The sequence below is a fragment of the Ovis canadensis genome, chromosome 10, assembly GCF_042477335.2.
Source record: "Ovis canadensis isolate MfBH-ARS-UI-01 breed Bighorn chromosome 10, ARS-UI_OviCan_v2, whole genome shotgun sequence".
NCBI classification, from domain to species: Eukaryota; Metazoa; Chordata; class Mammalia; order Artiodactyla; family Bovidae; genus Ovis; species Ovis canadensis.
The window spans coordinates 32,654,509-32,666,227 of NC_091254.1; the positions used below are offsets into that span (position 1 = coordinate 32,654,509).

The window sequence follows — 11,719 nt, forward strand, 5'->3', positions numbered from 1 at the left end:
GTTTTCATAAGGAAGTTCAGACCAGAGGTAATGCCAAAGGCAAAATTTGCCATGTAATTCTATCAATGAACTAGTGTAATTTGGTTTTTCCAATTGACAAGAGAATTTTCAAGATTTTAAGCTTAAGTTAAATTAATCATCTGAGTATGAAGGAAGGATACAGTTAACCAATAGTAAGGGAAACAAAATTGTAGAATCAGAATAAACCATTCTAATACTGTCTTTACCAGGAACATAAGAATTCAATAAAGGCTTGATAGTGATAATTCATAAACCACAATTTCTCTCATCATCAGTGAGATGAAAGTCTACCAACAGCACAGGAAGATATTAACTCAATAACACAGAAAAAGGAGGGTATCTTAAAGGCCAGGGAAGAAGGCTCTGAAATAGAAAAAATGTGCATTAGAATGTGATTTTACTTCTGGTCTCCCTCTGCTTACAGATTTCCCCCTTTTCTGAACAGGAGGGAGACCCAGGGCAGAGGCTGGCGTTTGCACTGGGAAGCTCTTCTTCACAGGGACAGTGTCGCGGCATAAGATCATCCCATGTGATACCCACAATATATAATGCTTTACTGTTTTTCCCTTATGTCTATTTTGGGATATATAACTTGGCTCATGGATTTTACTCAGTTACTCAAATTAAAAAGTGCCTTGTGCTTTGAAAAATAGTTTTTATGCATTTCCTCACTTTGTTGAAATGTAATGAAAGAACAATGTTATTATGGAATTTTAACATACTGATATTTTGCCTTGCAATATAAAAAGAAATAGAATAAGTACCTTTTCCAGCCAGAAGCTCCTGCCACTGACATCTGCCTTCAGGGGCTCCAAACAAGACACTCAAGAGCCAATGTTCCAAGTTTTTGTAAGAGTAATTTTCTTTTTTTCCACCAAACTACATGGCATGTGGGGTCTTAGCTCCCTGACCAGGAATCAAACCTATGGCCCCTGCAGTGGAAGCACAGAGTCCTAACCACTGGACCACCGGAGAATTCCCACAAGAGTAACTTCCAAAACCAAATATATATCAACTTAGGTAATCTTTTGCATGACATTTCCTACTTTGGCTGTTTCTCTAAACTTGTAGAGTTCAATAATTTGTTTCTAAACTATCCCTGTTTGGGATAGATTAACTTCTTTCTGTACATACTGTATTTTGAGAGTTTTATCTGTACTTTTAATAATAACACAGTTAAAGATCAGTGGACAGGACGACAGTCCTTCAGTAAAACTGAACACAATAAACATACCCATTCCTAATCCTCTTGAAGATAAATAATTCATTTATCTGTTCAAAGCATATAATAAGCAATCTCTACATGTTATTACTGGTAACCAGTATTATTCAGTGTTTGTTAATATGGCAATGTATCATATTACTTGATAATACCTCTGACCTAATTAGTTAAACTGATAAATGGGCATTCATTTGCCTAATTCATTCAAAAGATATTGATTTAGTGCCTGCAGTAGGCACTAAATTGAAAGCAAATATGTAAAAAAATAAAAATAACATGGAGCAAAAGGATATCCAGCTCATAGCTGCCTGTGTCAATATCACCCCAGCCCAGTAAGTAGTAAGCATGGGCCTTAAACACTAATAAACTAGACACACCATCTATCAGAGAATGCATTTTCCATGGAAATTGTTATTGTGCAGTTAATTAGAAGCTCCTAAATGCTGGTATCTGTTCTCTAGAAGTGATCCCAGAAGAAAATGAAAAATAAGAAAATTATTTTTTTGCAGAGAAAGCCTCAAAGCTCAGTTGGTAAAGAATCTGCCGGCAATGCAGGAGACCCTGGTTCGATTCCTGGGTTGGGAAGATCCCCCGGAGAAGGGAAAGGCTACCCACTCCAGTATTCTGGCCTGGAGAATTCCATGGAGAAGTCCATGGGGTCACAAAGAGTCAGACATGACTGAGAATAAGCCCAGTGTCATATATTTTCAAAATTCAACTTCACAGTATGAAATCAACTCTAAAGCTATGCTTGAGAAACTTAATACATAAAAAAGTTTTCTTTCAATACAACGCTCAATGCTTTTTTAACAAATTTGCCTCTCTGGGCAACACAGCTGATGATGCTTTTATAATCGAAGAAACAGGGCATGAAGGAAAGCCAATGTCTTTTAAGACACCAGCATACAGCTTATAGTATCAGTGTGTCGATGAGCTCCAGACCAAGTAAATGTCAATGCAGTAATGATGCTGCCGACCCGCATGCTGACCTGAGCCCTTAAATGGCATGGCATCTGAAACTCAGAAATAATGTAAGTATGTATAAATGTAATATAAGGTGATTAAACATGATCCCAATAATCCCTTGCCAAAAAGAATGGTAGGCATAACTTACCTCCACTTGAATGAGGTGTCATAAATCAATGACAAATGACAGTAAGATCCCTCCCTATAAAACTGCCAACTAAAGTGGGTCAATTATAGACAGGATGGACAAGACTGAAAAACTAAAAGCCCAACTAAAACCAAAGCACAACTTCAAAGGGAATGGTATTGTCACATGTTTATGAAAAACAGCAAAATAACTTATGAAACATAGAAACATAGTTGCCATTTTAATGATTTCATTGTAGTTTCCAAATTTCACTAAGAGTGATGAAGCAGACCTTCAATCCAAAGCAAATCTGCATTTAGTTAGAAGAGATTACCAAGCTCATCAGCACTGATCTTTTCAGAGAAGCACAGCAAAAGTGCCACTTTCAAATATGAAAAATCATCAACATAAACTATACAAATATTTTTAGATTGTGGCTCAAGATGGTAAAGAATCTGCCCACAATGCAGGAGACCTGGGTTTGATCTCTGGGTCAGGAAGACCTCCTGGAGAAGGGAATGGCTACCACGCCAGTATTCTTGCTTGGAGAATTCCATGGAAAGAGGAGCCAGACTTGGACACGACTGAGCAACTAACACTTTCACTTTCACACACTAGCTAAAATGAACAGGTACTTGAGACATTTGTAAATCCATTTGAAGTTTAGATCCTTATAGATCTAATATAATTTTTTTAAGCTCTTAACACAGCTATTAAATAGCATTTTGTTAAAAAAATCTCTGCCCCACAATGTAACTTCAACATGGCAGCCCCTTGGCCTTGGCTCATTTCCATTTGCAATTCACACTGTTCAGTCAAATACACTCAGCATAACACAGAATATATTGTAATGTGATCACAATTCATGATTTATTCACATACTATCATCCACTGGTACATGTCAGCTCAGAATGTCTTCCATGGGGACATATACATACTCGATATGAGTTCAGGTTACATCAGCAAGGCTGAGATATATAAAAGGTACACTCTAATGTCAGATTAATGCTGAAAAAAACTAGTATGTCTTAAATTCCCTGGAGACTTTCACATTAAGATGAGCTCGCCAAGTGAATCACACAAATGTCCCTTCTGAATAATGAAAGCAAGGAGGATCCTACCAGCCTTCTATTGAAGGACACTATGAATATCCCTTCAGAGAAGGAAGTTTATCTGCTCCTTTTAAGTAGATATCCTCATTTAGGGCTTCCCTGGTGGCCCAGTGGTTAAGAATCCACTTGCCAATGCAGCAGACACAGGTTCGATCCCTGGTCCGGAAAGATCCCACATGCCAAGGACAACTCAGCCTGTGTGTCACAACTACTGAAGCCTGTGTGCCTAGTAAGAGAAACCACTATGGGAAGCCTGAGCACTGTAACAAAGAATAGCCATTGCACAACAGTGAAGACCTGTGCAGCCAAAAACAAACAGGCAAACATATTTTAAAAAAAGAAAAAAAACCTCATTCAGCCCTCCATGTTCAGCTTTGAACAGGAGTCCCTGATGTCACACTACAACCCTGATCATTCCATTCCATTCCATAATTCCATTCCCCTTCAAAGAGATTCTCAAATCTTTCCTGGTCAGTTCTGATTTACAGGAAGTCAATTTCAGTAAACCTCAAAGGTAACAGCATCCTCAGTTCAGTTCAGTGGCTCAGTCGTGTCCGACTCTTTGCGACCCCATGAACTGCAGCACGCCAGGCCTCCCTGTCCATCACCAACTCCCAGAGTTCACTCAGAGTCTTTTCCAATGAGTCAACTCTTCACATGAGGTGGCCAAAGGACTGGAGTTTCAGCTTCAGCATCATTCCTTCCAAAGAAATCCCAGGGCTAATCTCCTTCAGAATGGACTGGTTGGATCTCTCTGCAGTCCAGGGGACTCTCAAGAGTCTTCTCCAACACCACAGGTCAAAAGCATCAATTCTTCGGCGCTCAGCCTTCTTCACAGTCCAACTCTCACATCCATACATGACTACTAGAAAAACCATAGCCTCGACTAGACGGACCTTAGTCGGCAAAGTAACGTCTCTGCTTTTGAACATGCTATCTAGGTTGGTCATAACTTTTCTTCCAAGGAGTAAGCGTCTTTTAATTTCATGGCTGCAATCACCATCTGCAGTGATTTTGGAGCCCAAAAAAATAAAGTCTGACACTGTTTACCCATCTATTTCCCATGAAGTGATGGGACCAGATGCCATGATCTTCATTTTCTGAATGTTGAGCTTTAAGCCAACTTTTTCACTCTCCTCTTTCACTTTCATCAAGAGGCTTTTTAGTTCCTCTTCACTTTCTGCCATAAGGGTGGTGTCACCTGCATATCTGAGGTTCCTAGGGGCATTTTAATTTCACTTTAGCCATGTGATAAATCCAAAATTAGATATGACAAACTCCTAGAGTCATCAGCAAATCCCCTGGGTACTCTACATTTATAGTTTTAGATTAATACCTTTTGATGTTTAAACACAGTGTTTGTAATCCACTTAAGTAAAGGACCCAAAGGGAAAAACACTTCACTTTCTAAAACTGTTCCTCTCCATCAGCCTCTTTCTCTAAGCATCCTTTAATTATGTACTGCAATTTGGCCAGGCTTGTCTGGTTCATTGAGAAACCTCTAAGAGCAATAATTTAGTACCTTAAAGCATGACGTCATATCAGGTGACTCTTCAACACAGTTTCAAATAAAGAAAATCAATGACTACTCATACAAAACAACTTCACCTGGTCATCCATAGTCACAGGGACATCAAGAAACAATTGCAAAGTGTAGTAAAATATGAAGAGAATACACATTTTTCCTCCACCCATCTGTAGTATTTGTTTGGCTCATCTTATCCATTCAAGAGCCCAGTCTCTTCATCTGATGTGCTGCATTAAACTGTAAAACTATGAATATTGTGAAGTTTTTGGAAAAGATATTTTTTCACCTATCACAAAGGAAAGTTACATTAGCCACAATGGACATGCTGTGGGGTCCCATGAAACACACAGTAGAGAATGGTGGGGAGAAAAAGTTTTCCCAGAAAGATAATTCAATTCTAAAAACCAGTTTTCCACCATGAACATCACCTTCAGTTTATCCTTCAGACTTACCATAACCACGCTGTTTAAAATTGCAACCCACATCTAAATTCTCACTTCCCTTTCTCTGCTCTCCTTTTTTTCATTTTTTTATAGCACTTACAATTTTCTAACACAATAAATAATTAAATATGTTTGTTGTTAATCATTCTCTGCTAGAATTTAAGCTCCAGAGGAAAGAGATCTTTGTCTATTTTGTTCACTGACATACTCTAAACACCTAAGACAATCTTAACTAGTCACTCAGAAAATGTTTTTTGAATGAATGAATGAATCCACATTGCGACTTTAGTATAACAATATTCTACAGCTAAATACCAATTTCATGTGCACAGTTAACAAAATCTACTGGGACTTCCCTAGTGGCCCAGTGGCTAAGACTCCATGCTCTCAATGAAGGGTGCCCATGTTCCATCCTTTGTCAGGGAACTAGATCTCACGCGTCTCCACTAAGAGATCACATTCTGCAACAAAGATCTCACATGCAGCAACAAAGACAGACGATTCCGAGTGACACAACCAAGACCCAGGACAGACAAACTAATAAATAAATGTTGAAAAAAAAAAAAAAAGACAGTGATAAGTGCTACAAAGCCAAATAGAGGATTAAAAAAAAAAGCCTAAGGCGATGGAGAGTGAGAGAAGTGCCTTTTTAGATGAGGTAGTCACCTTTGAAGTGATGGCAATTAATTTGAGATCCAATTAATGAAGTTCAGTGCCATGCAGATTTGGGTAGAGGGGTTAAGTGAACTTTGAACATGGAGGAAATGCACACTGCTGAGGGTGGAGGCAGGCTTCTTCCTAAGTCCAGAAACAACAGTAAGGCCTGTGCAAAATGAGTGGAGTGTGCAAGAATGTGGTATCCATTCCTTTTGCGTGCATGGGTGCTACGTCCCTTCAGTCCTGTCAGACTCTGTGCCCCTATGGACTGTAGCGAGCCAGGCTCCTCCTTCCATGGGATTCTCCAGGCAAGAATCCTGGAGTGGACTGCCATTTCCTTTTCCTTCCCCACCCAGGCATGGAACCAGGGTCTCTTGGGTCTCCTGCACTGGCACATGGATTCTTTACCACCAGCGCCACATGGGACGCCCCCTATTGCTTTTACCCACACTTAATAACGTGTATATCGCCTAACGCCCTGGAAAAGAGAGATTACATTTCACCTAGAGTACTCAGATTCTCTGATAGTAAATGCTTCTATTCCAGCCTCCGAATAGCTGTATCAGCACATCATATCAGATTACAAGGCACACGGCAATAGTTAAAAATCATTCCAAGAACAGCCACAGGAGTCACGAAACTGACCTAAGTACCACTGACCAAGAAGGTGCAAAGTCAAGTAGGAACGTAGTACTAGCAAGGTGCAAAGCTAGGAGCCTCAATAAACATCAAACAGTGACTGTCACTTCCTAGTCTGGGGGAAAGATCTTCGTGGCAAAGCACTGTTTGAGAACGCTCCACCCTTTTACTCAGCTCTGACAAAGATTAAGTAGCCAAGCGCAGTACCAGTCAGTTCTCCCACATGTGTTTTGTTACAGTCCTGGGCTCGAACTGCTCAGACCTATTATGTAATTTCCCAAAGAACAAAAAGCAAAAAGTTCCCTTTGAACTCGCCTTCCAACTCAGGCAGGAAGTTCTTTCTCCACCTGGGCGGAGCACTTGGAAAGTTTTCAGCGTCTCAAAAAATCTCTGCTTCCAGGGCAAGTATCTTCCAGCTTAAAATAAAGACTGAAGGCTATTTCTCCCCATCCCCCCACAGCAGTTCCCAAACAGCTTGGCCTAGCTTTTAGTCAGACTTCCTGCACTATCCCTTGACATCAGGACCAAATGTTGGCAAAGTGAGTTCAGCGCACGGGTTCGGGCCCGGAAGCTGAGGGAAAGAGATGCACAGGACGGGAACCCAGGATTGAGGCGACGCAAACGAAAACCGCAGCTTCAAGGAGGTGCGGAGAGCGGGAAAGGAAGGCGAAGCCCCGAGGCAGTTGCCTCACCCGCGCTGGCCTAAGGAGGAGAAGCCTCCAGGCGGGTGACGGGCCCTGGCGAGACGCCACACGCGACCCTCGCGAGGCCGCGCCACTTCCGCCAGCGACTCACGCATGCGCACCTCATGCCGCCTCGGTCCGAGACCTGGGTCGGGGTACGATCCCTGGGCCGTGCGCCCTGCCGCCGCCCGCGGCTGTGCCCACGCACGCCGACACCTGGGCCCTAGTACCCGGCAAGTGTCGCCCCCGAGCCCCGCGCCCAGGCCTCGCCGGAGGACTTGCGCACGCGCAGAGACGCCTAAGCAAGCGGCCCCGGGCGGGGCTCTCGCCCCAGGGGCTACTCTCACAGCCGCCGCGCCCCGAGGTCGGGCAGCGGGGGCGGGGAGAGGTGGCTTCCCGCTGGGGGGATCTGCGAGGGGCCGGATTCGAGCCCGGCGCCCCCTTCTGACTTCCTGCGCCATCCCCTCTGCCCTTACCTCAACGCAGGCCCGAACCACATCCGCTCAGCCTCCCGGGTCGCCGTTACTGCTTGGTCGGGGGACCGGCGCAACGACCAGCTGGCGCCTCCCCCAGAAGCAGCCGGGCCTCGGCGGGATGCGCCCGGATGCCCGATCGCCGAGGGAAGAGGAGGGGAGCGAACCCGAGGGGAGGGGAGGGGGCAGGGCGACGGCGCCTCGCCCCTCCTCCCCGCTGCCCCCCTGCCGCCCCCGCCCCCTTTCTCGCCTGTGAACGGACCCCTAGGACTGGGCACCGGCCATCCCGCTGTGTGCACCTCTGCCCTTTTCTCAGGGATTCCCCTGTGGACGCACCCCACCTTCTCCAGGCTTCTGGTCCCCAAAGTCTTGGGACTTCGGAGATGCCTGACCCGGAAGGGTGAGGCGCACAAAAGATGCTGGGGCAACCTCTTGTACAGTCCCACTCCCCAAACCAGTGCTGGCTTTTCGGCTGGTGGTCCCTCCATCAGGGAGTTCAGATCACTTCCACACACGGTTTCCCTGTTTCCCTTCACTGCTGTGGAGCTGAAGTCCTGTACCTTTCTAATCCAAAGGCCGAAATAATGAGTGATGGGAGCTGAGGCGGTGACCTGGGTTACAGGTTACGTTGGTTCCTTTGGAACAACCGCGATCTCCGTTTATTGATTTGCAATCATGTCTTGTATTACACTGCGCTTCTCTTGGTCTTCGTAGATTTTCGTAAAATGCATCACAGCTTTGTGTGTGTGTTTAGTCGCTCAGTCGTTTCCAACTCTGCCACCCCATGGACTGCAGCCGGGCAGGTTCTTCTGTCCATGGGATTCTCCAGGCAAGAATACTGGGGTGGGTTGCCATTCCCTTCTCCAGGGGATCTTCCCCACCCAGGGATTGAACCCAGGTCTCCTGCACTGCAGGCAGATTCACAGCTTTGTAATCACAGCTTTATAATGTGCAATAATTTCTTCCACCTTGCTACAGTGACGTTGGGTCTAAGTGGGTTTTGGTATTGATAAAATGCGCTGTAACTGATGTTGTTAAGCTGTTCCTATGAAGTAAACTGATTTCTTTTACACTGGTTTTTTAACACAGATTTAGAGGTAGGAGATAGATGGGCTCCAGGTTGGAAATGTACAGTCACCCTTCTGCTTGCAGTTTTTGAGATAAGAGATAGATGGGCTCCAGTTGAGGAATTTACAGCCAACAAAAACAGGATACATAGCCAGTCTTTGTCTCTCACCTCAGGGGAATAATCATGGCAAGGACAAAGAAAGGAAAAAAAAAAAAAACAAAACCCTGTCTGATAAAGGAGCCCTATCTGATAAGGGAGACAACTGCACATGTGCAGAAAGGCTCCTTGGAGTCAAAAGTCAGAGGCTAAGCTCCAGGCCATAATGAGTCTTGCTCCTCCCAGAAGCCTTCACTTCAGAAATCCATCTTGGCTAGGGTGTGCATGGGCACCCCAGGGGAGGGTCCTGAGACAAATTAACTAGGGGGCACAGAGCAAGGTGACTGGCCTGAGGGAAGATGAAGACCTGGAAAACTGCCCCTTAATGAAGGATTTAAGCTTCCAAAAGGCGTGATTCTTTCTCTCAGCTCCCCATGTACCTTTCCGAATGTATTTTTCTTTTCAATAAACTTTTTACTTTACTCTTTACCTTCTGCCTCCTCATCTGAATTTGTTCTTGACTAGGCAGGCAAGACTAGGGACTTTTACCCCTAACTCCTGGCTCCTGTGGTCCAGTGATTAGGACTCCCGGTTTGGGAAACTAAGACCTTGCTTCCAGCCATCGCTCACTGCTGTTTGCTTGCAAGCTGCCACTTACTGCTACATGCATCTGAAACGTTTGACACAGGTTCAAAGTTCAAATGATTTACCAAAAGTGGCATAGCCGCGTGGAGTAACTGAGATTTCAATTCAGAATGACCATGTCAGTCTTTTGTGTGGTTTGGCTTTTGTCATATCATTGAAGAAGCATCATTCTGGAACATCTAGCCACTTTTATGGCAGGTGCTATAGTTGGCAGGCGTTATGTCTATCATCAGATAATAGTCCTCTGAGCCCCACGGGTCTTGCATTTATTTGATGTTATGGGATATGAGCTGAGCAGAAGCCTTACATGCATGACGACATTGCATAAGACAAAGTCTCCCCACCCCACCCCACCAAACAACTAGTTATCCTTTGGCTTGCTTTTTTTGGCTGCACTGCTCAACTTGTGGTATTTTAGTTCCCTGACCAGAGGTTGAACCCAGGCCCTGGCAGTGAGAGCCCAACATCCTAACCACATTCCATGCCCTGGAATGCTGGGGAATTCCCCCTTTTGGCCTTCTGATATAAACTAATAAAACTGTAAGTGAAAGTTCAGCTTGGAATTTTGATTTGAAAAGGATAATCAAAAGGAACTCCTTCAAGAGTGTTTATCTAAGGGGGAGGGTGGCCAGATGAGGTGGGGTTATCACTTAAACTTACCTTCCATATACAATTACTTGTGATGTTTCTATCTCGCTAGATTGTGAAACTCTTGAGGGCATAAGAAAGAAAGTGAAGTCGCTCAGTTGTGTCCAGCTCTTTGCAACCCCATGGACTGTAGCCCACCAAGCTCCTCCATCCATGGAATTTTCCAGGCAAGAGTACTGGAGCGAATTGACATTTCCTTCTCCAGGGGATCATCCTGACTTAGGGATCGAACCCAGGTCTCCTGCACTGCAGGCAGACGCTTTACCGTCTGAGCCACCAGAGAAACACCCTTGAGGGCATAGATCTTGCCTTATTATGTATGTGTCACAAAATGCTTAAGAATTGTTTGTGGAATCAAATTACCCTTGATTATGTGCCTTTTACTTCTCTGTAGCTCAAATGATCAGAGAAGGCAATGGCATCCCACTCCAGTACTCTTGTCTGGAAAATCCTGCGGACAGAGGAGCCTCGTAGGCTGTAGTCCATGGGGTCGCTAAGAGTTGGATATGACTGAGCGACTTCACTTTCACTTTTCACTTTTCTGCATTGGAGAAGGAAATGGCAACCCACTCCAGTGTTCTTGCCTGGAGAATCCCAGGGACGGGGGAGCCTGGTGGGCTGCCATCTATGGGGTCGCACAGAGTCAGACATGACTGAAGTGACTTAGCAGCAGCAGCAGCTCAAACGGTAAAGAATCTGCCTGAGAGGCAAGAGACCAGGATTTGATCCCTGAGTTGGGAAGTTCCTCTGGAGAAGGGAATGGCAATCCACTCCAGTATTCTTGCCTGGAGAATTCCATGGATGGAGAAGCCTGGCAGGCTACAGTTAATTGGGTCCCAAAGAGTCAGACACGACTGAGTGACTAACACAGTATGTGCCTTTGGGTCCTCAAATATGCTTTGCTACTACATGAAAAGACCGAAGCATAAACATGAATCCATAGTCTACTTTCATTTGGGATGGTTTGTGCCAGTTCTCCTGGACCTGATAGCCTGGTTAGACACACCTCTTAAGTGTTCTGTTCAGTTCAGTTGCTCAGTCCTGTCCAACTTTTTGCGACCCCATGGACTGCAGCAAACCAGGCTTCCCTGTCCATCACCAACTCCCGGAGTTCACCCAAACCCATGTCCATTGAGTCGGTGATTCCATCCAACCATCTCATCCTCTGTTGTCCCCTTCTTCTCCTGCCTTCAATCTTTCCCAGCATCAGGGTCTTTTCCAATGAGTCAGTTCTTCCATCAGGTGGCCAAAGTATTAGAGTTTCAGCTTCAGCATCAGTCCTTCCAATGAATATTCAGGGCTGATTTCCTTTACTATTGACTGGTTGGATCTCCTTGCAGTCCAAAGGACTCTCAGGAGTCTTCTCCAACACCACAGTTCAAAAGCATCA

At 44.6% G+C, this 11,719-nt stretch overlaps 1 protein-coding gene across 17 annotated transcripts in view; it reads right to left on the bottom strand.

Annotated features, from left to right (window-relative positions):
* Positions 1 to 8,264, bottom strand: part of RCBTB2 (RCC1 and BTB domain containing protein 2) — a 45,490-nt gene extending 37,226 nt beyond the window's left edge. For 2 of the 17 annotated variants that reach the window (XM_069601329.1, XM_069601323.1), the window contains exon 1: positions 7,875 to 8,256. Coding sequence is in view for 1 of the 17 variants with exons in the window: in XM_069601320.1 (XP_069457421.1) it covers positions 7,521 to 7,859 (339 nt within the window). In the remaining 16 variants the exon portion in view is untranslated. The other 15 variants (XM_069601338.1, XM_069601336.1, XM_069601322.1 and 12 more) reach the window with 15 other exon arrangements.
* Positions 8,265 to 11,719: the final 3,455 nt, after the last annotated feature.